General features: G+C 43.0%; 1 protein-coding gene across 2 annotated transcripts in view; it reads right to left on the bottom strand.

Moving 5' to 3' along the window:
* Nucleotides 1-2,586: 2,586 nt before the first annotated feature.
* The window catches only part of LOC142311318 (proton channel OTOP3-like), a 99,381-nt gene continuing 79,329 nt past the window's right edge, over nt 2,587-22,638 (bottom strand). For both annotated transcript variants that reach the window (XM_075349630.1, XM_075349629.1), the window contains exons 6-7: nt 21,409-22,592; nt 2,587-4,886 (exon numbers count right to left, since the gene is read on the bottom strand). In XM_075349630.1, the coding sequence (XP_075205745.1) occupies nt 4,716-4,886; nt 21,409-22,592 (1,355 nt within the window). In that variant the 3' untranslated portion in view covers nt 2,587-4,715. The remainder of the gene's footprint in view (nt 4,887-21,408; nt 22,593-22,638) is intronic.

Genomic DNA, 22,638 nt, shown 5'->3' with positions numbered 1-22,638 from the left:
GTGGTCTCTGGCTTGTCACCGGGGAGGCAGGAGCAGGCGCGACACCCGGTCTCTTCTTTGGGGCCATCCTGGGTAAGTGAGGTCCGCGGGATATGTGAAAATTCGGCTGTGGGCGCAGGAGCTCTGGAAACAAGTGTCCTCATGCCGCCATGTCGAGGACACGCCCCCCATGCCAAAAGGCTTTACCTTGTCCTCTTTTCCTGTCATTTTTAAGTTTTAATGTAGGTACTGACATAAAACATTGATAAATTTGGCCTGGGCATTACTATAAAGCAGTTTTGCAATTTGTGAAAAAATCATTGCACAAACGCAAAGATAAATATGCCCCTATGTGTTAGTGAGGGTTTTTAATATGGGGGTACAAGTCCTAATTTCCAGTGAATTAAATAGGATTAAGGTTACATAGAAGAGAGGGAGCAAAGATTACAATGAGCTTTCCAGTTTGGTGCTCGGTTGTGCATTATACTATACTGGCTTCTAGTGCGATGATAAGATCCTGATGCACAATGTGATCTATTCTATACTCTCCACCATGACCACTATTTCAATAATGATTATGCCGCATGTCCCCTCTAATATAGACATGAGACTATAAGTGACAGATGCACAAATATATACTGTGCTTCCATAACAGTAAAAGTTACCTGCATAGGTGCCACTAAAACAGCCCCAACTTTTCAAGACCAAAACTTGAACATTAGACATGATCATCCAACCTTTCATTCAACTTTCCCTTTAAACTTCTACTTATAGGATAAAATAGCCAGAAATCTTTCAGACATTGCAGCATAGCTTAGTCCTCTTATGTGATAATATGCTTGAAAGAAATAAGCATGCATGAAAGCCGGGGAGATCCTGTGTTGTTATGTCATACAGGTGCTGATGCAACCGTCATTTTTATGTAAAGAACCGGAGCAATGGATGTAGATTGGTAGTAACAAGCCTATAATATTTTTGGAAAGGGGATGACTTTTACTGCACTGTAGAGAAGGACTGAAAAAAGAATGCTATTTTGGGAGTGATGGGCTTTTATAGGAAATCTGGCAGCACAAAATGACTGTTGAAACCAAGCATAGATGGACCCTTGGTGTGGCCAATCAGCTCAGTGCACTTTCCCGCCTACGTGATTTTCATCCATCTTCGACCCCTCTGCTGTGCTTACACTGGTTTTATGGTGACCAGGTGAGAGTGAACTGCTTGGCTATGCCAAGGGTGCACCATGAGCCTGTGCTTGGTTTGAACAGTGATTTTGAGCTGAGAGTTTCTGTTTAATATACAATGGAAAGTACAGTTATGGGAAAACCTTTTGATTCCTCAAATGGGATTGGACCAGAGAGGTTAGCTCCCCCCCCCAACTCCTCAAAAAGGCTTTGGATCCACGACCCCGTCACCAATGTACACTGTTTTGCCTTGCACCAATGTTGCTAGATAACAACCATTACATACCAGAAACCTCCCATTGGATCTGCCATTTTGGAAATCACCTGACCTTTGTTTAGTCATCGCAACTTGGTCCTTGTCAAAGTCGCTCAAATTCTTACTCATTTTTTCTGCTGTCAGCACAACAACTACAATACCTGGGTATTCACTTGCTGGCTAATGTATCCCAATTGACAGATGTCATTGTCACAAGATAATCAGTTATCACTTTCATGGCTGATTGATGTACATGTCCAACGTACTCCTACAATTGGAGACTCCCAGTTAGTGTCCAATAGGATGAAGGGATCCACAGCATGAGTTTCTTTCCTTTTAAGCCCATAGCAGTCAATGACTCGGAGGAATTTGCAGCATGAGATGGTGAATTGTCATGAAGGAAGATGATTTTGCTACAGATGGTATGGTTCTTTTTGTACCGTTGAAGAAAGTGGTCAATCAGAAACAATATATACTTTGCCGAGGTAATTTTCACACCTTCAGATAACCTTAAGAGTCCTACAAGCTCTCTCGCCATGATACCAGCCCAAAACATGACACAACCACCTCCTTTCCAAAAGTGTCGCCTTGTTGGGACATGGAAGCCTTCACTACTCCATCCATGTGGGCCATCCAGGGTTGCATGGCACTCATCAGTACAGACTGGTTTAAAATTAGTCCTCATGTATTATCTCTCCAAATTGAGGATCATGGGACTCCAAAAGCACCACAGCTTCAAATATTTGTTTGCTGCTTTGTAATGGTATTTTAGAAACTGCTCTCTTAATCCAATGAATTTGTCCAACAGAAACCTTCCGTATTATGCCTTTAGCTGCATTAACCCGTCTATGCTGTGTAACAGCCGCAAATATCTTCACAGTACAATGATCACACAGTTTTTTGAAATGTCTAATGTTTTATACCTTGTCCAAGGCATTGCATTATTTGATGCTTTTCGGCAGTAGAAAGATCCTTTTTTCTTTCCCATATTACTTGAAACCTGTGGCCTGCATAATATTGTGGAATGTCCTCCTTAAGTAGTTTTCATTTAATTGGGCTAACCTGGCAAACTAATTATCACAGGTGTTTGAGATTTGATTTCAGTGAACAAAAGAGCCCTCAGACACAATACCATCCATGAAGGTTATGGGAAAACCAAAAATGTTTATTTTTATGACACTTAAATCCAATTTGCATAATAATTTGAAACATGGTGTAAATACATTTAAATTGATTTCAATTTAATTTGCATATAAATACTCGGACAACTTCTCAATCAGCATGTTTGCCCCCATTAAAATAACAATGATTCTCGTCTTCAGTGCCTGTGGCATTGCAATGATGTCAGCACTCTCCTGGGGCTCACATGACATTGGGCATAGGGATCCTGTGATAAATAGTGACAGCTTCCCTGTCCCCAGCTTCAGTCCAATGAATATTAAGAGGAAATCACAGCTGCAACCTCTGTTTACTTGATCTTGATGTTTGATACATCTGAGGTGGGGACAGTGAAGCGAGCGCTGATTGGGCACAGGGCTCGCGTGATGTCACGTGAGCACTGGGAGAGCGAGTGCCAACACTGGTTGAAAGTTACTGTCTCCGGAGGTGAGTACAAATATTATTTTAACCGTGGAAAATATGCTCAATGAGAAGGGGTTGTCCACATAGTGGACAACCCCTTTAATGTGTTTTCCAATCACAATTACATTTTTAATGGACAGCCAGGTGATTAAAATAATAAAAGAATACATATTCACCCATGCTAATTGCTTCCTGATGCTGCTTTGATGGTATATGCCAGACCGGTAGCCATGAGATCACTCACTACCAGTGACTTGACCACTCTATCCACTAACTGGCCGCAGGTTCAGAAGCATCCAATCGACATTCGCAGCAATCGGGTCATTTGTGGTTGTTGACGTCCCCACTCCTAGGTTGGCAGAGACAACTCAGAACATTAGGGAGAATATGCATTTTTTTTTTATTTTTATCCTTCTGGCTGTTGGCTGCCATGGACAACCCCTTAAAAAACAAAACAACAAAAGAAAACAACATTTTTACAGGGGTGGTTTAAGGATTTTAAAAATATAATATAAAATACGGAAAACTAACAAACATAACATACTAGTACTGATGAAGGGCTTTGTTGTTCCCTGGCAGTTTTTATTTATATTCCTGAAGTAATAATCAGCCATATATGAATAGATTTGTAGCTATAAGGGGTGCCAGGCAATGGTGCGTGACAGAATCCAAAAGCTCCCTCTTCCCCATACGAGGAAACCAGTAGTTTAAGGGCACACAATAGTTGGGGGTCCCTGCTACAGATTTTCCAGGAGCTCCAAGTGATGCCACTAATTATAGACATGCATATGGATCATAATAAAGGTGCCCTGTCTTCAAAGAACAAAAAAAAGAGGCAATCCTGCGTATGTCATATCTGGGCACTATAATACAGCTACCTGTATTGATCAATGAATGATTGAAATCATATAACTGACCCGTTTGGATCAATGGTGGGTTATAAGTTTTGGACTTTACAATCACATGGTGTTTTGTGCAGATATACCACTGCAAACCTGCTGGATAATTTATTACATATACATAAATCTATCACTAAGCAGCCGATCTCTAGGTTTTTAACATCTTTGACGGAGTCTTGTAGGTTTAACTCCTACTAGCAGGCTTGCAAGACTAGCGTCCGCTCACTTTGATATCAGTAGAACTCCATGATTTTGCTTTAGGACCTAAAGGGGTTACTCTGTTTAAAATGACAAGTCTGCAGTCACTCTGTGTGTCGCTCTATGTGACTTAAGGATTGTGAATCCTCACATCGCACACACTGTTTGTGGTGAAGATTCTCCACTGTCACAGCCGGAAACGGCAGTTACGTGACAGCAAGTATGCGATATTCTTACTACTCCCGGTCACATTCCAACTAGTTGAGCATGGCCTTGCTTAGTTCACTGTCATTGAGACATGCTGCACCCATCTAGTTGGAATATGGCCGGGAGTCTGCATATCTCATTCTTGTGGCCACGTGACCGCTATTACCAGATCTGACACCGGAGAATCCTCACAGCGCACACTGCTTATGATGTGAAGATTCACAAGTCTGCAGTCACATAGAGTTCTCAGACTTCTCATTTTAGACCAGACCATTCCTTTAAGGCAGACAACCTGATATCCATTATCAATAGAAGATTCTCCATATTAGGGTCTTCAGTTTGCGAATTCTCAGTACTGCACATGTGGATTGTAGAACTGTCTGTTATTCTGCTAACATACTGCCATGCAGGACTCTAAGCCGTAACGTAGACTTCCAGTAATCCGCCGACACTGTGCATCCTATAAAAGACTGATAGAGGGAGCCCAAAGTTGAGAATGGAAAACCAAACTGAAAAGCCGTAGTATTCACGTTCCAGACCGTTTGCATACTGAGGATGCTCTCCAAAAGCTGACATGAACCAGAGCTGAAAAACAAAAGGAAAGCATAAAAGGATACAATGTAGAAAAGAAAAACATCATAAATACTTAAAATATTCTCTCCCATTATTCTGGCATATGACAAATATAAATAATTTTGGTTCCTAATTGACCTACAATGGGAAAGGTTTATTCTGATTTTATGTCAGATAGTGAGAAAAACATGCAGATGTGTCTTTATAGATAGTGGATGTAAACTTCTGCTTTCAACTACTGTATATATATATATATATATATATATATATATATATATATATATATATATATATATACAGCGCTTACAAAGTGCTGCTGTATTCTTTTGTTTGTGTTTCGTGTAGTAATAGCAGCTTGCACCTGTTCACGTTTATTTGGTGGTCAGTCAGTATTTTGTTTTTTAAGCCAAACCCAGAATTGGTGCTTCGTGTTTCTTTTATACTTTTCCTCTGTTCCACTCCTGGTTTTGGCTTATAAATACTGACGTAAAAACTCACCAAATACTCAACGTGTGCATGCGGAAAGGCCCCATGCGTATCGCTACGCACAGGTGATTTCCTCAAGGGAAATGTGGGTCTGCATAGAATGGGCCCAGCCTTGATCACTAGCTTGCATTCTTCTAAGTTTGTATGGTTGTGGTATATACATACAGACGTGGTCAAAATTGTTGGTACCCCTCGTTTAATGAAGGAAAAACCCAGAATGGTTACAGAAATAACTTGAATCTGCCAAAAGTAATAATGAATAAAAAATCTATGAAAATGACCAAATGAAAGTCAGACATTGCTTTTCAACCATGCTTCCACAGAATTTAAAAAAAAAAAACAAAACATCATGAAACAGGAATCGACAGAAATGATGGCACCCCTGAAAATAATGTGACTAAAGGGACATGTTAAATGAAGGTATGTCTACTAATTAGCATCACAGGTGACTACAATCTTGTAATCAGTCAGTGGACCAGTATATAGGGCTACAGATACTCACTGTGCTGTTTGGTGACATGGTGTGTACCACACTCAACATGGACCAGAGGAAGCAAAGGAAAGAGTTGTCTCAGGAGATTAGAAAGAAAATTATAGACAAGCATGTTAAAGGTAAAGGTTATAAGACCATCTCCAAGCAGCTTGATGTTCCTGTGACTACAGTTACATATATTATTCAGAAATTTAAGATCCATGGGACTGTAGCCAATCTCCCTGGACGTGGTGGCAGCAGGAGGAGACTTGATGACAAATTAAAGAGACGGATAATACGAATGGTAACAGAAAAAAATTCTAAAAAGGTTAAAGGTGAACTTCAAGCTCAAGGAACATCCGTATCAGATCACACCATCTGTCGTTTGAGCCAAAGTGGACTTAAATGGAGATGACCAAGGACACCATTGTTGAAAAAAACTCATAAAAAAGCCAGACTGGAATTTGCCAAATTACATGTTGACAAGCCACAAAGCTTCTGGCAGGATGTCCTATGGATAGATGAGACAAAAAATGTAACTTTTTGGCAAGGCACATCAGCCTTATGTTCCCAGATGGAAAAATGAAGCATATCAAGAAAAGAAAACGGTCCCTACTGTGAAACATGGAGGAGGTTCTGTTATGTTCTGTGGCTTCTTTGCTGCATCTGGCACAGGGTGTCTTGAATGTGTACAGGGTACACTGAAATCTCAAGACTATCAAGGCATTCTAGAGAGAAATGTACTGCCCAGTGTCAGAAAGCTTGGTGTCAATCACAGGTCATGGGTCTTGCAAAAGGATAATGACCCAAAACACACAGCTAAAAACACCCAAGAATGGCTAAAGGCCCCGTCACACATAGAGATAAATCTTTGGCAGATCTGTGGTTGCAGTGAAATCATGGACATATTGTTCCATTTGTACACAGCCACAAACCTGGCACTGATTGTCCACAATTTCACTGCAACCACAGATCTGTCGCAGATTTCTCTCTGTGTGTGACAGGGCCTTAAGAGGAAAACATTGGACTATTCTGAAGTGGCCTTCCATGAGCACTGACCTAAATCCTATTGAGCATCTTTGGAAAGAGCTGAAACATGCCATCTGGAAAAGGCAACCTTCAAACAGGAGGCAACTGGAGCAGTTTGCTCTTGAGGAGTGGCCAAAATACCTGTCGAGAGGTGCAGAAGTCTCATTGACAGTTACAGGAATCGTTTGGTTGCAGTGATTGCCTCAAAAGGTTGTGCAACAAAATATTAAGTTAAGGAGGAGGGCGCCATCATTTCTGTACAGGCCGATTTCATTCGTTTTTTGTTTTTTTTTTGTAATCTGTGGAAGCAGAAAAGCAATGTTTAACGTTCATTTGGTCATTTTCATTGATTTTTTACTCATTATTATTTTTGTCAGATTCAAGTTATTTCTGTGTCTATTGTGGGTTTTTCTTTCATTAAGCGAGGGGTACCAACAATTTTGACCACATGTGTATACAGTATACAGTCATATGAAAAAGTTTTGGCACCCCTATTAATGTTAACCTTTTTTCTTTATAACAATTTGGGTTTTTGCAACAGCTATTTCAGTTTCATATATCTAATAACTGATGGACTCAGTAATATTTCTGGATAGAAATGAGGTCTATTGTACTAACAAAAAGTATGGGCACCTCAACATAAAAGTAACATTAATATTTTGTAGATCCTCCTTTTGCAAAAATAGCAGCCTCTAGTCGCTTCCTCTAGCTTTTAATGAGTTCCTGGATCCTGGATGAAGGTATATTTGACCATTCCTGTTTACAAAACAATTCCTGTTCTGTTAAGTTTGATGGTCGCCAAGCATGGACAACACGTTTCAAATCATCCCACAGATGTTCAATGATATTCAGGTCTGGGGACTGGGATGGCCATTCCAGAACATTGTAATTGTTCCCCTGCATGAATGCCTGAGTAGATTTGGAGCGGTGTTTTGGATCATTGTCTTGCTGAAATATCCATCCCCTGTGTAACTTCAACTTCGTCACTGAAACTTGCACATTATTTTCAAGAATCTGCTGATACTGAGTTGAATCCATGTGACCCTCAACTTTAACAAGATTCCCGGTCCCGGCATTGGCCACACAGCCCCAAAGCATGATGGAACCTCCACCAAATTTTACTGTGGGTAGCAAGTGATTTTCTTGGAATGCTGTGTTTTTTTGCCTCCATGCATAACGCCTTTTTGTATGACCAAACAACTCAATCTTTGTTTCATCAGTCCACAGGACCTTCTTCCAAAATGTAACTGGTTTATCCAAATGTGCTTTTGCATACCTCAGGTGACTCTGTTTGTGGCGTGCTTGGAGAAACGGCATCTTTCGTATCACTCTCCCATACAGCTTCTTCTTGTGCAATGTGCGCTGTATTGTTGACCGATGCACAGTGACAACCATCTGCAGCAAGATGATGCTGCAGGTCTTTGGAGGTGGTCTGTGGATTGTCCTTGACTGTTCTCACCATTCTTCTTCTCTGCCTTTCTGATATTTTTCTTGGCCTGCCACTTCTGGGCATAACAAGAACTGTACCTGTGTTCTTCCATTTCCTTTGGAAACTGACAGTTTAAATCTCTTGTTTTGAGAAGCCCATGATGCCACTCTTCATAGGAGATTCAAATAGGAGAACAACTTGCAAGTGGCCACCTTAAATACCTTTTCTCATGATTGGATACACCTGCCTATGAAGTTCAAAGCTCAATGAGGTTACAAAACCAATTTAGTGCTTCAATAAGCCAGTAAAAAGTAGTTAGGAGAGTTCAAATCAAGAAATTGATAAGGGTTATCATACTTTTGCACCGGTCAAATTTTGTTTAAATGCGGATTGCACATTTTCTGTTAGTACAATAAACCTCATTTAAATCCAGAAATATTACTCAGTCCATCACTTATTAGATATATGAAACTGAAATAGCTGTTGCAAAAACCCAAATTATTATAAAGGAAAAAGGTTAACATTAATAGGGGTGCCCAAACTTTTTCATATAACTGTACTTGCTCAGCTGGTTCTCTGTGCTCATATTTTTGGTCGCTTGTACTTACTGTATATCTCTTTGCATTTATCCTATATTGTGTATCCAGCTAGACAATTCATTCTATGTTGTGTTTGTGTTGCTGTCTGATATTCTCTTTTCACACTTGTATATATAGCCTATCCAATTACCATGCACCAGTCTTTTGCAAGTTTCTTTATTTTATATGGGAGGCAAGTTGGTGTTGTATGACAGTACACACAATGTTGTGTATTTTGCACACTCAGATTGTTGTCTTATCTTGTTTGAATCACTAGTATCATTGTAATAAAGGCTGTTTATTTGACTTTATCTGGGATCATTTTAATGGGATCATTTTATGCACATCTGCTTTTTTCTTTCCCTTGTTTCTGGAAAACGCCCATAGCGTAAAATAGTCACTACACAAATAGATGAATTCCCAGAGGGGTGTAAATTCTAATAAGGAGTCACTTGAGGGGGTTTCCACTGTTTAGGCACATTGGGGGCTCTGTAAACGGCGTCTGCAAATTATTAATTTATAAAAATGTGAGCAGCAGAAGTGAAATTGCTCCTTCCCTCTCGAGCCCTGTTGTGTGGCTAAACAGTACTGTACAGCCTTATTAGTGGTATTGCCACATTCAGCAGAAATTGTATGTCAAATTATGGGGCCTTTTCCCCTTGTGAAAATAAAAAATCTGGGCCTAAAACTATTTTAGGGATAAAAATAAAATTATTAGTTCTTCCCAACAGAATGATATAAAATTCTATGACACACATATGGTGTCAATATCCTCACTGCATCACTAGACGTATTCACTAAAGGGTGCAGTTTGTAAAATGGGGTCACTGTTCTGGCCCTCGGGGGCTCTGCCAATGTGACATGGCCATTCCAGCAAAAATCTGCATCACAATATGGCTCTCTTTTCCCTTCTGATTTTTGCACTGTGCCTGAAAATTAGTTTCCAATCACGTATAGGATATTGGTAAACTAGGGAGAAACTGTGTAACAAATTATGCGGTCCATTTCCTCATAATAGCCCTTTTGAAAATTAAAAACTTGGGGCTAAAACAACATTTTAGTGGAAAAAAAAATAATTTTTCATTTTCGTAGCCCAATGTTACACAATTATGTGAATCATCTGTGCATTTAAAATGCTCACTACACCTGTAAACAAATTCCTCAAGAGGTGTATTTACAAAATGGTGTCACATGTGGGTGGTTTCTACTGTTTTGGCACCATAGTGGCTCCTCAAATGAGACATGGCACCGCCAGTACTCTTTTCCTGCCAAATCTGCCCTTAAATTGCGCTCTTTCACTTCCAAGCCCTGCCGTGAACCCAAACAATTGTTTTCCAACACATATAGGTGAATTGATGTACTCAGGAGAAATTGAATAACAAATTGTACAGACCACTTTCTCCTGTTATCCTTGTGAAAATGAACAATTTGGGTGCAAGGCAGGGCTCTGTACGGAAGTGGCACCAGTTGACTTTTTCCCACAAAAATGTTGCTTTAGGCCTAAACAGTAGTTTTCTTCTGCATGTTATCCATGTAAAAATGAAAAATTTGGGGGTAAATCAATAGTTTTGCGAGAAAAATTAGATTTTTTTATTTTAATGGCTCAATGTTATAAAATTCTGTGAAGCACCTGTGGGTTCAAGGTGTTCACCACACCTCTAAATACATTTCCTGAGGGGTAGAGTTTCCAAAATGGGGTTACTTATTGGGGGGCTTCCACTGTTTAGGCACATCAGTATACAAGACATGGTGACCGCTATCTATTCCATCAGATTTTGCACTCCAAAAGGCCTTCTCTTCTGAGCCCTGTCGTGTGCCCAAACAGTAGTTGTCCACTAAATATGGGGCATCGGTGTACTCAGAAGAAATTGCACAACAATTTTACAGTCCATTTTTCCATTACCCTTATGAAAATGAACAATTTGGTGCTAAAGCAACATTTCTGTGGGAAAAAGTAAAATTTTTACTTTTTCCTTCCATCTTGCTTTACTTTCTTTGAAGCACTAAACTTCTCGAGTGTGGTTCTGAGCACTTTGTGGGGTGCGGTTTTTAAAATGGTGTCAATCAATTTTGTTTCTTTTCTGTCACATAGCCACTCCAAATGTAATGTGGTCCTTGAAAAAAAATGGTTTTGTAAATTTTGTTGGAATAATGAGATGCAGCTGACTTTTTACCCTACTAACTTCCTAAAAAAAATAAAGTATGTTTCAAAAATGATGGTGATGTAGAGAAGAAATGTGGGAAATGTTATCTATTAGTTATTCACAGTGCTTTTTTTGCGGTGGTACGTGCCGGTACGGCGTACTGGAAAATCTGAAAAACGCTGAGGATAAGCACCTCTGGCTCTGCCCACATGGCTAATTTGTAAATTTGCTATATCATCAGCCATTGGCTGGAGCAGGGTGACCTCTGTGTCTCCCCTGCCCCCTCCGTTCTGATTGGAGCTAGCATCCATGTGACGCTATCCCTCCAATCAGATGTGGAGGGGCGGTGGGTGCCCGCCCTCTTCAAGATGTTCATGGACGCTGAAGATCAAGGTCACCGCCGGTCACCCCGATCTGCTGCCATCCGGTAAGGTATTTGCTCCCCTGTGCTGTTTTCCACTCCCTCCCTCGATCTTTGCTGCCCCCCGTCGTCCGATTCAACCCCCCCCACCGACCTTCGCTCCCTCCCACCTGCCCTGTAATCACTGTGCTGCTCCTGCCGCCGGCGATTGGGTCCCCCAGTGCTCGCCCCCCCTCGGCCCCCAGTGCTCGCCAACGACCCTCCCCCTCCCTGCTTTCCCATGCTTCCCCCTGCTACCACCGGCGCCATGTCCGCTCCCAGCTGCTAAGCGGGAACTCTAGAAAAAAAAATCTCACACTTACCGGTCTGCAGCCACCCGGGACACGTGTGATCGGCTTCAGGACCTGCCGGTAATCAGCTGGTGCAGTCACGCTACGGCATCAGCTGACAGTCTAAGTCCAGCGGTGGGGCCGGCTTTTTACTGCCCAGCTGGTTTAAGCGATCAGGTGATGCTCTGAGGTGATTGCAGCAGCTGATTACCGGCGGCTCCTGGACCGATCAGTCGTGTCCCAGGATTTTTCAGACAGGTGAGTAGTTTTTTTTTTTGCACTGATGCATCAGCTGATTGTATAAAAACCGTTTATACAATCAGCTGCTGTATGATGTGATTCATGTCCTTTAACCTGACATCATCTGATCGCTTTGCCTTCCAGCAAACCAATCAGATGATATTGGATCCGGATTGGACAGCGCGGGACCCTTGACCCAGGATTACTGCGGAGGGGGGTTCTTTATTTCAATAAAGATGGAGTCACTAATTGTGTTGTGTTTTATTTCTAATAAAAATATTTTCTCTGTCTTGTGTTTTTTTTTTATCTTTACAAGAAATTCATGGTGGCCATGTCTAATATTGGCGTGACACCATGAATTTCAGGCTTAGGGCCTGTTGATAATATACAGCTGGTCCTAACCCCTTATTACCCAGCGAGCCACCCAGCTCCAGGGCTGCTGGAAGAGTTAGATACAGCGCCAGAAGATGGCGCTTCTATGAAAGCGCCATTTTCTGGGGAGGCTGTGGACTGCAATTCACAGCAGGGGTGCCCAGAAAGCTTGGGCACTCTGCGCTGAGGATTCCAATCCCCAGCTGCTTAGTTGTACCTGGCTGGACACCAAATTTGTGCAAAGCCCACGTCATTTGTTTTCTTAAATTATTTCATGAAATTCATGAAATAATTAAAAAAAGGACTTCCCTATATTTTTGGTTCTCAGCCGGGTACAAATAGGCAGTTGGGGGTTGGGGGCAGCCCATACCTGCCTGCTGTACCTGGCTAGCATACAAAAATATGGCAAAGCCCACGTCATTTTTTTTTTTTTACATTTTACGTTTTTGGGCAAAAAACTCCTGCTTATAGTCTTGACTGAAGGATGCTGAGCCTTGGAGTTCTGCAGCTGCTGTCTGCTCTCCTGCATACACTAGTGGATGGAGTATGCTGAGCCTTGTAGTTCTGCTCCCCCTGCCTCTCTCTCTCCTGCATACACTAGTGGATGGAGTATGCTCAGCCTTGTAGTTCTGCTCCCCCTGCCTCTACTGCATACACTAGTGGATGGAGTATGCTGAGCCTTGTAGTTCTGCACCCCCTGCCTCTCTATCCAGCATACAGTACCGTATGTAGTATGTAGTAAACCGTGCACAGGATCTCCCGGCAGCACGACAGCAACGGCAGCACTCACTTCCACTCCTCAAACTAGGCCGCCGGCTGACCTCCTCACCCCCCCCTCCTTAATCTTGGCTGCCGGCGCCTAACAGCACCCCCTCCCCGCTCCTCGTCTCAGAGATGCGTACCAGCAAATATTTTTTTTTACAAAAAAAGCACTGGTTATTCAGTTTGATCTACTGTAACTAGTTTAACTTAAAAATATGAAAATTGCTACATTTTCCCCAAAAGTCTGATATTTTCACAAATAAATGCTATAAACATCATCCTACGTTTACCACGATCATAAAGTACAATGTGTTACAAAAAACAATTTCAAAATCACTGGGATCCGTTGAGGCGTTCCACAGTTATAACCTCATAAAGTGACACTGGTCAGAATTGTAAAATTCGGCCAGGTTAGGAAGGTGAAAATAGGCTGGGGGGGTGACGAGGCTAAAGTTAATGTGCAAAGATTATTTGCTGTAGTGAAATATCTCTTGTTTCAATGACACCTTTTATCTTCAAACTAAAGCTAAATGCTTGGATGGAGTCAAAGCTCTTTCTCGCCTTCACTAATCTGTACATAGCTTTATGGGAGAACTACATATTTTTAGTAGTTAATCTAGTTGGATGTCACATGTGCTACACTGATGAACTTGCTCGTAGTGACACAATGTAGTGTCAGTAAAAAAAAAAGTACAGTATTTTCCTGATTTTTTTCCCTCAAAACTGTGGGTGAAATGGGTGTGCATCTCACAAAACGCATATGGCTTACTGGGGCGGCGGTGGCGGAGCGAGATCATAGGAGGTAGGGTCACAGGATGGCCTTGGGGGTGTCCCGGCAGGCCTATTGATCTGTGGGCGGGCTGGGAGGGTGTCGCGGCGGCAAGTGCATTGAACTGACTACGGACTCCATTGAATCACCCCATGGTTGATAAGATGGACTTCGAGCACATGAACACGGAGGTGGCACGTGCGCAGATTGAGGCGATGGACTTTAAGAAAATGACCACGGTGTGCTATCTGCGCAAGCGCCACCTCCGTGGCCATTTTCTTGAAGTTCATTTCGTCAACTGTGGGCAATTCAACGGAGCCCACAGTCAGATCAATGGCACCCAATACCGAGACCCTCCGTCCTGTGACCCTAATAAGTGGCTCCACTGCAGCGCCACCCCTGCAGACCGCTGGCAGATCAATGGCACCTCCCGCCGTGACACCCCCCAGCTCACAGTATTGCTGACCCTCCTGAGCAGTAACACACCCTCATCTGAGCCCGCAGCATTGCCTACCCTGCCTCCTGGAACCGCTCCACCACCGTCGCGCCCCCCCCTTCTGTGAGCATTAGGATTGAGACTTGCTAGGTTTATAAAACAGACCTTCATTTTAACATTAAAAATTATTTTTTCCTATTTTCCTCTTCTAAATTTGAGATGCATCTTATAATCCGGTGCGTCTTATAAAATGAGAAATAGGGTATTTAGATTATGCCAATAACATTTTGTTAAATTCACAGCTTACTGAATAGTATGGGAAAGATTACGAGCTTCAAATGAGAAGGAATGGCGGCAACTCACTGGTGAACATTAACGGCAATTTTTATTGCACAATCTGCGGCATTGTTACAATGTAACCAGGGAGGGGGGAGTGCAGGGGCGCCGGACGACGGCCGTTTCACACCGTAGCAGGTGCTTCCACAGGTCCGAAACCTGCTACGGTGCGAAACGGCCGTTGTCCGGCGCCCCTGCACTCCCCCCTCCCTGGTTACATTGTAACAATGCCGCAGATTGTGCAATAAAAATTGCCGTTAATGTTCACCAGTGAGTTGCCGCCATTCCTTCTCATTTGAAGCTCATATTGGATTTCTATACCTCGGCTGAGCACCACAGGGATCGGCTGGAGATCTGTGATCCAAGGAAAAACTACAGCCTCGTGAGTACACACCTGGGCTTGCAGTGCCTAGCCTTTTCTCTTTTTTATTACTGCTTGATGGGAAAGATTACATTCTTAGTTATTTTTCTAGAATAATTCTCAAAATGCCACTCTTTAAATATCATAAATTCATATTTTATTTAAAATATAGTCTAGTATTGAGCATTTCTAAAACGGGCTTTACACGCTACGACATTGCTAACGAGATGTTGTTGGGGTCATGAAATTTGTGACGGACATCTGGCATCGTTAGCGACGTCGTAGTGTGTGAAACCTATGACCGACCGCTAACAAGCGCAAAATAGAGAAAAATGGTTAATCGTTGTCTGGTCGTTCTTATCCCGATTATCGTTGCTAGTTGTGGAAGCAGGTTGTTCGTCGTTCCTGCTGCAGCACACATCGCTATGTGTGACACCGCTGGAACAAGGGACATCACCTTACCTACGGCCGCCCACAATGAGGAAGGAAGGAGGTGGGCGGGATGTTCCGACCGCTCATCTCTGCCCCTCCACTTCTATTGGTCGGCCGCTTAGTGATGCCGCTGTGACGCCGAACAAACCTCCCCCTTAGAAAGGAGGCGGTTCGCCGGCCACAGCGACGTCGCTAGGCAGGTAAGTATGTGTGACGGGTCCTAACGAGATTGTGCACCACGGGCAGCAACTTGCCCTTGACGCACAACCGATGGGGGCGGGTGCTATCGCTCACGACATCGCTAGCGATGTTGCAGCGTGTAAAGCTTGCTTAAGTCATTGCAAAAAAACAAAAATAAGGCTATGTGTGCACGTTGTGTAATTTCATATGTTTACGCTGCGTATTGCACTGCAATGTAAATGCATGCGTCCTGTGTCCCCAGCACAATCTATGAAGATTATGCATAATCCATCCGCACATTGCATTTGAGAGCGCAGTGATTTGCATGCTGAAATTTTGATCCAAATCGCTGCGCTCAAAAAAGTAACGTCACTTCTTTCATACGCTTTGGATGCAGCTCCCACTCTGTCTATGGGAGAGGCAGCATCCAGAGTGCATGAAATCGGCATCTATTCTGCAGACAGACTGCATCCATTACGCAGTGTTTCTACAGCGATTTGAAGCGCACACGAGCTGCCAAATCGCTGCAGATTTTTCAGCATGGACACTACGCAACGTGCCCACATAGCCTAAAGGGTGCATTACACGCTGCGACATCACTAGCGATTGCTAGCGATGTCGCGAGGGATAGCACCCGCTCCCGTTGTTTGTGCGATATGTGGTGATCGCTGCCGTAGCGAATAATATTGCTATGGCAGCGTCATACGCACATACCTGTTGAGCAACGTCGCTGTTGCTGCCGAACAATCCCGCCTTCAAGGGGGAGGTGCGTTCGGCGTCACAGCGGCGTCACAAAACGGCCGCCCAATAGAAGAGGAGGGGCGGAGATGAGCGGCCGGAACATGCCGCCCACCTCCTTCCTTCCTCATTGCCGGTGGAAGCAGGTAAGGAGATGGTCGTCGTTCCTGCGGTGTCACACATAGCGATGTGTGATGCCGCAGGAATGATGAACAACCAGCGGGATGCACCACCAATGATATTATGAAAAGGAGCGACGTGTCAACGATCAACGATTTCTGATGTTTTTGCGATCATTGATCGTCACTCCTAGCGTTCACACGCTGCGATGTCGCTAACGACGCCGGATGTGCGTCATAAACACCGTGACCCCGACGATATATCGTTAGCGATGTCGCAGCGTGTAAAGCACCCTTAAGAGTGCATTCAGGCATCTGTGTAAATTGTTCGGACCATGGACCGCAGTACATGGACTGCCTGTGGCTCTCCGAAATCAAGTGTCACAACCTCATAGAGATACTTGAGGCTGTAACTCTCGGCTCAGAAGGCCTTTAGCCGGAATGTCAAGTATATGTATTGTGGTCCATGCTAGAACCAGTTTGCACAAAAGTCTGAATGCGCCCTAAGGGCTCATGGGCACGTTGCGTAATTACATGCATTTACACTGCGTATAGCACTGCAGCGTAAATGCATGCGTTCTGCGTCCCCTGCACAATCTATGAAGATTGTGCATGATACGTGCGCACGTTGCCTTTATGAATGCAGTGATTTGGGTGCTAAAATTTTTACCCAAATCCGTTCATAAAATGAGCATGTCAATTATTTGTGCGTTCTGGATGCAGCTCCCACTCTGTCTAACAAAAAACTGCATCCATTATGCAGTCTTTTTGCAGCGATTTGACACGCACATGTGCTGTCAACTCGCTGCAGAATAATCAGCAGGTACGTGCGCATGAGCCCTTAGTCAGGAGCAGTAAGGCTATGTGCGCACGTTGCGTAATTACATGCAGTTACGCTGCGCTTTGTAGCGCAGCGTAACTGCATGCGTCCTGCGTCCCCTGCATAATCTATGAAGATTATGCAGGAGCCGTGCGCACGTGGCGTTTTAGAGCGCAGCGCTTCAGCTGCTGCCCGAAGCGCGCGTTCTAAGAAGTGACATGTCACTTCTTCCGTGCGCTTTGCCTGCAGCCCCTGCTATGTCTATGGGAGGAGCTGCAGGCAGAGCGCATGGAATCGGCTTTTTTTTTTTCACTACGGACATTTTCTGCAGCGATTTGAAGCGCACGTGTGCGCACATAGCCTAAAGGGGGCTTTACACGCTGCGACATCGCTAATGCGGAGTCGTTGGGGTCACGGAATTTGTGACGCACATCCGGCCGCATTAGCGATGCCGTTGCGTGTGACACCGATAAGCGATTTTGCATCGTTGCAAAAACGTGCAAAATCGCTAATCGGCGACATGGGGGTCCATTCTTAAAAATCGTTACTGCAGCAGTAACGAAGTTGTTCCTCGTTCCTGCGGCAGCACACATCGCTCCGTGAACGAGGAAGTTCCCCTTACCTGCCTCCCGGCTGCTATGCAGAAGGAAGGAGGTGGGCGGGATGTTACGTCCCGCTCATCTCCGCCCCTCCGCTGCTATTGGGCGGCGGTTCAGTGACGCTTCAGTGACGTCGCTGTGACGCCACACAGACCGCCCCCTTAGAAAGGAGGCGGTTCGCCGGTCACAGCGACGTCGCCGGACAGGTAAGTATGTGTGACGGGTCTGGGCGATGTTGTGCGGCACGGGCAGCGATATGCCCGTGTCGCGCAACAGATGGGGGCGGGTACCCACACTAACGATATCGGGACCGATATCGCAGTGTGTAAAGTAGCCTTAAGACATTTTGTGTAGAAACATGGATACACAAAGATATTTTTTATTTTGATGACATTTAAAAATGCATATGCAGCCACTTGGCAATTATTAAAGAAAATGTGTGTATCCTTTGTAAAGGAACAAGGTGTTGAGAAGGCGTAAACATTAGGAATGATTTGTTATATTTTAACTACTATTTAATGTATTATTAGTTCTTTAAAGTGATCCTCATCAGGATCAGGCAAATGACACTAAATTGCAGATTCAAGTCCCCTAATGGAACTATTAAATGTAGTACAAAGTAAAAACCAAATGTTTAAAAAAATCTAAAAGGCAAAAAAATGTAAAAGTTCAAATCCCCCCCTTTTACAACATTAAAAATTATGAAATGAAAAAAAAAGAAAAAAGATACACATATTGGCATTGCTGTGTTCGTAAAATCTCTCAAAATCTAAAATAAATTAATCCAATAGGTACACAAAATCAAAAGCCCAGAACTTCAGTTTGACAGCTGCCGCCACAACAGAAGACATGATAATAACAGGCGATCAATCCATCATACAAGTGCAGCTCATTAAATTAGAACATCATCAAAAAGTTAATTTATTTCAGTCATTCAATACAAAAATAGATCACTCTGTAATGACTCTATATAATATATGCGTTTCCCTTTTTGTATTGAATTAGTGAAATAAATTAACTTTTTGATGATATTCTAATTTATTGAGATGCACTTGTATGTATTTGGTGCATGAGATAAAGGGGGTAAGTTCCTCATAATTACATTTGGTGGGCCTTAGGTACCTTAGTGAGACAGGAAAAAGGAATATCAGGATTGAAAATCTACTATTTATTCTAATTCTGAATTAGAACTAGAGACTTTGTAACTTTTTGGGGTCTTTTTGCACCCCTTTTTTATAGCAGAGTTTTTAATTATAGTGAGGTACTTTTTTTTCCTGTAATGGGTTGTTTAATGCAATGACTCAAATGCGGCACCAGCACAAGTGATGGAATTATTAGCAAGGCATCAGAAATTGCCACAGGTTCTCCATCGGATATCCACACTCCTGACCTGGTGGGAGGGTCTGGAAGACTGGAAATTGGAAACACTGGTTTAAAGAATTCAGTTATTTTCAAATGGAAGGCACTGAAGTGATCAGTTTCTCATTGTTAGTCTGACTTTTTAAAGAAGCACTACATTGAAGATATTTTTTAAATAAATCTGTGTATATGTGTATGTAATGTAGTGTGTATGTGTTAATATACACACGTACCACCGCCTTCTCTGGGATCCAGCACTGTTCTGCTCCTCTTCTTAGTGATGCCACTGCTCTTCAGACTATCATTATCACTCTGTGTGTGACCCAAAAGTCTCTGTTACAATGTAGGTCTACGGAGACTCATTCTGACTGTCCTTGGGCTTATATCGTAAAAGCCACTACCAAGTCATGCAGAGAACAGTGTTGTCATGATTCACGTATGACTCTGCTTGTGCAGAGCCATTGTATGTGTTTGTTTTCCTGATGTCTGCATTCTTTGGGGTTAGGTCCGATTGGAGGAGCCTATTCTGTCGTGCCTCATTTCAGGGGTCACTCTGCCTTGTCTTGAAACTGTTTTCCTCGGTACAACTCCAGTGATAGTTCCTGCTCTGCAGTGTGCACTTTTGGTTCCTATGAGTCTGTTCTGATTCTGCCCGCTACCTAGTACTCCTGTCCCTGACGTCCTTCCTTCACGTCTCGTCTTACCTACCTGTCTCCCTTACCCGCTCTCTGCTTTGTTATCCCGTCTCTGCTTCTTCCTCTATACTTACTTGTTCTCTTGGTTTCCAACCCCGGCTTGCTATCTAACTACGGTTCTGCTACCCTCCAGCTCATGACGATTCCTCCTGGCTTTCTGACCCTCGGCTCTCACTTGACTCCGACTCCACTTACCCCTCTGTACCCACGTGACTTCCCAGCACTGACCTTCGGCTTGATCGACCATTCTATTGCATCCTTCCACGGATGCTAGTGACCTCTAGTGGGCTTGCGCCTAACTACACTTACAAGCACTACATCGTGCCTGAGTACCGGCTCCCACTGGTGGTAGCATCACAAGTGTGAACCAGAGAGTCTGAAGACCAGTGGCGTCAATGAGAAGAGGAGCAGTACGGTGTTGTATCCTAGAGAAGGAAGTGGTTAGTATATTAACACAGACACACTACACTACATGCACAAATACACACAATTTATTTAAAAAAAAAACTTCAATTCATGGGAGGGCTTCTTTATATTCTTGACAGTCAGACATTATCACTGGGGAAAGCTGTGTGTGGCCAGAAATTTGCTCAGCAGTAGCAGTCAATGTAATGTATTTTATACAGTGCCGCTCTGTCTTTCATCATAGGAGAAAAGGAATGTCCTATAGACTGTAATTGAACCAGTCAATCAGGCACTCCATAAGAGCCTCCCACTAACACATTGGCACTGAGATCAACTCTCAACTGCGCTTGGCCGGACCAAGACACTGGCAAGGAATCTTCCTGCAGCCATCTTTTATATTTATATAAGGTATGCCCATAATGATGTCTTATAAGGCTATGTGCGCACTTACCGGATTTTGCCGCGGATTTTCTGCGGATTTGCTGCTTGTTTCGCTGCAGAAAATGTTCATAACATCTCTGCAGTGAATCACCAGCAAATCCTATGGAGAAAAAAAATCCTGTGCGCACTAGGCAGAATTTGATAGCTGCATGTTTTGCTGCGGAAATCCCGCAGCAAAAACAAGTGCATGTCACTTCTTTTCCGCAGGTAGCTGCGGGTTTTCCCTAATCTAATGTAAAAATCACGCAGGGAACAGCTTGCGGAAAAACCGCACCAAATCCGCACCAATTCCGCACCAAATCCGCAACAAAACGCGACAATCCGCATGCGGATTTTGGTGCGAAATTTGGTGCGGATTTTTTCCGCAGGTGATAACATCTTTGAGAGCCTGCGGAATTTACGCAAGGAAATTTCATTTCCCAGTGCGCACATAGCCTTAGGGTTTATTCTATTTCCATATTCCCTTTAGGTGTAAATAAAACAAATAAATCACATTTTTAATGCACATGCAGTTCCTTAATCATCTCCTGCTCTGCCTTGAAATAAATAAGTCTGTAACATAGCTTATAAACCTACACTGAATGACATTGTTTTTCAACATTTTTAGCACTATAAAACTTTGTTAGAAAGAATATAACTTACGGTTAAATTACAGAGAACGAGAAAAAGCGAAATCTCTTTCACCAGTCTGCGGCTGACACTGAGATGTCCAACTTTTTGTAAATAAGCCACAGATGCCCTGCGGATCTCAACCATGGACAGCCTTCGAGGAGCTTCATCATGGTCCCCTTTGTTCTCCTTGTTGGAATGAACACTATAATGTTCCTTGTGCTCTTTTCTCATGCCCTCTACTATGAAAATATTTTGAAAAATATGTTGTAAGATCATAAGGATGGAGTATATCAGGTTCAAGGTGTTGAGCAGATTCCATGAACCAGTGGCTATAATAGCAACCATAGAATAGTAGGATATTGAAAACTGACCAAGGGCCGCTCCAAGCAGGAGAATAATTTCCAGACTGCGAGTGTAGTTTTTAGATGGCCCTCTATGACTATTGGTCTTCTCCTTGTGATGTGTGTTTATCTCTGTGCGGAAGTTTCGCTTTGTCTGAGGATTGGTGCTGTCCAAATGTTCTTTGTTCATGTTCTGCATTTCATTATATCCATTGTGCATTTCACTCTCTGCTTGCTTTTCATTGTCCTCTGATTTTTCCTCCTCTATTATTTGATACCCAATGTGTTCTAAATCCTCAAAGTTCTGTACTTCACTTGACTCTCTGTGCTCCTCTTCTTCTGACTGCCCATGGTCCTTATTCTTCTCCATGTTCCTGTGCCTACATTTTTTTGTTTCTATTTGCCTCTTTTTTCTGTCTTGTTTATCAGGATCTTCACCATTTTCATTATCCTGTCTTGTATGCTTCATGTGTCTCTTATCTCTAAAGGTTTGGGCAATGATTCCTATTAAGCAGGGTATAACCATTATTGAGAGTAGAATGATACAGTACATAAAATATATAATGAAGGAGGAGGTAGTGAGAGTTCCGCTTGACGCTTGAACTTGGTACTGGATGAAGATGCAAATTCCAACTAGTAACGCAGTAATGCCTAAAATTGGTCCATAAATGACCCCTTTCAGACGACAGCTGGGGTGGGTTGATCTGGGATGGTGAAGTTCTCTTCTGCCAACGTTCCTCCACATTATGAAAAGCATGGAGGCACAAATCAGACAGTATTCAAGATTGAATGGATATAAAGTTACATAACCCCGCTGAAAGGTCCAACAAGTTGAGTATTTAGGGCACAAGCATCCAGAAGTGCCATTTCCAGCTAGGGATAGAGGTAATATTAATGTAGAATTAGTACAAAAAATGAC

Source organism: Anomaloglossus baeobatrachus, chromosome 5, assembly GCF_048569485.1.
Source record: "Anomaloglossus baeobatrachus isolate aAnoBae1 chromosome 5, aAnoBae1.hap1, whole genome shotgun sequence".
Taxonomy (NCBI): Eukaryota; Metazoa; Chordata; class Amphibia; order Anura; family Aromobatidae; genus Anomaloglossus; species Anomaloglossus baeobatrachus.
The sequence above is the reverse complement of the archived record's forward strand: the minus strand, read 5'-3'. Positions and strand labels throughout refer to the sequence as shown.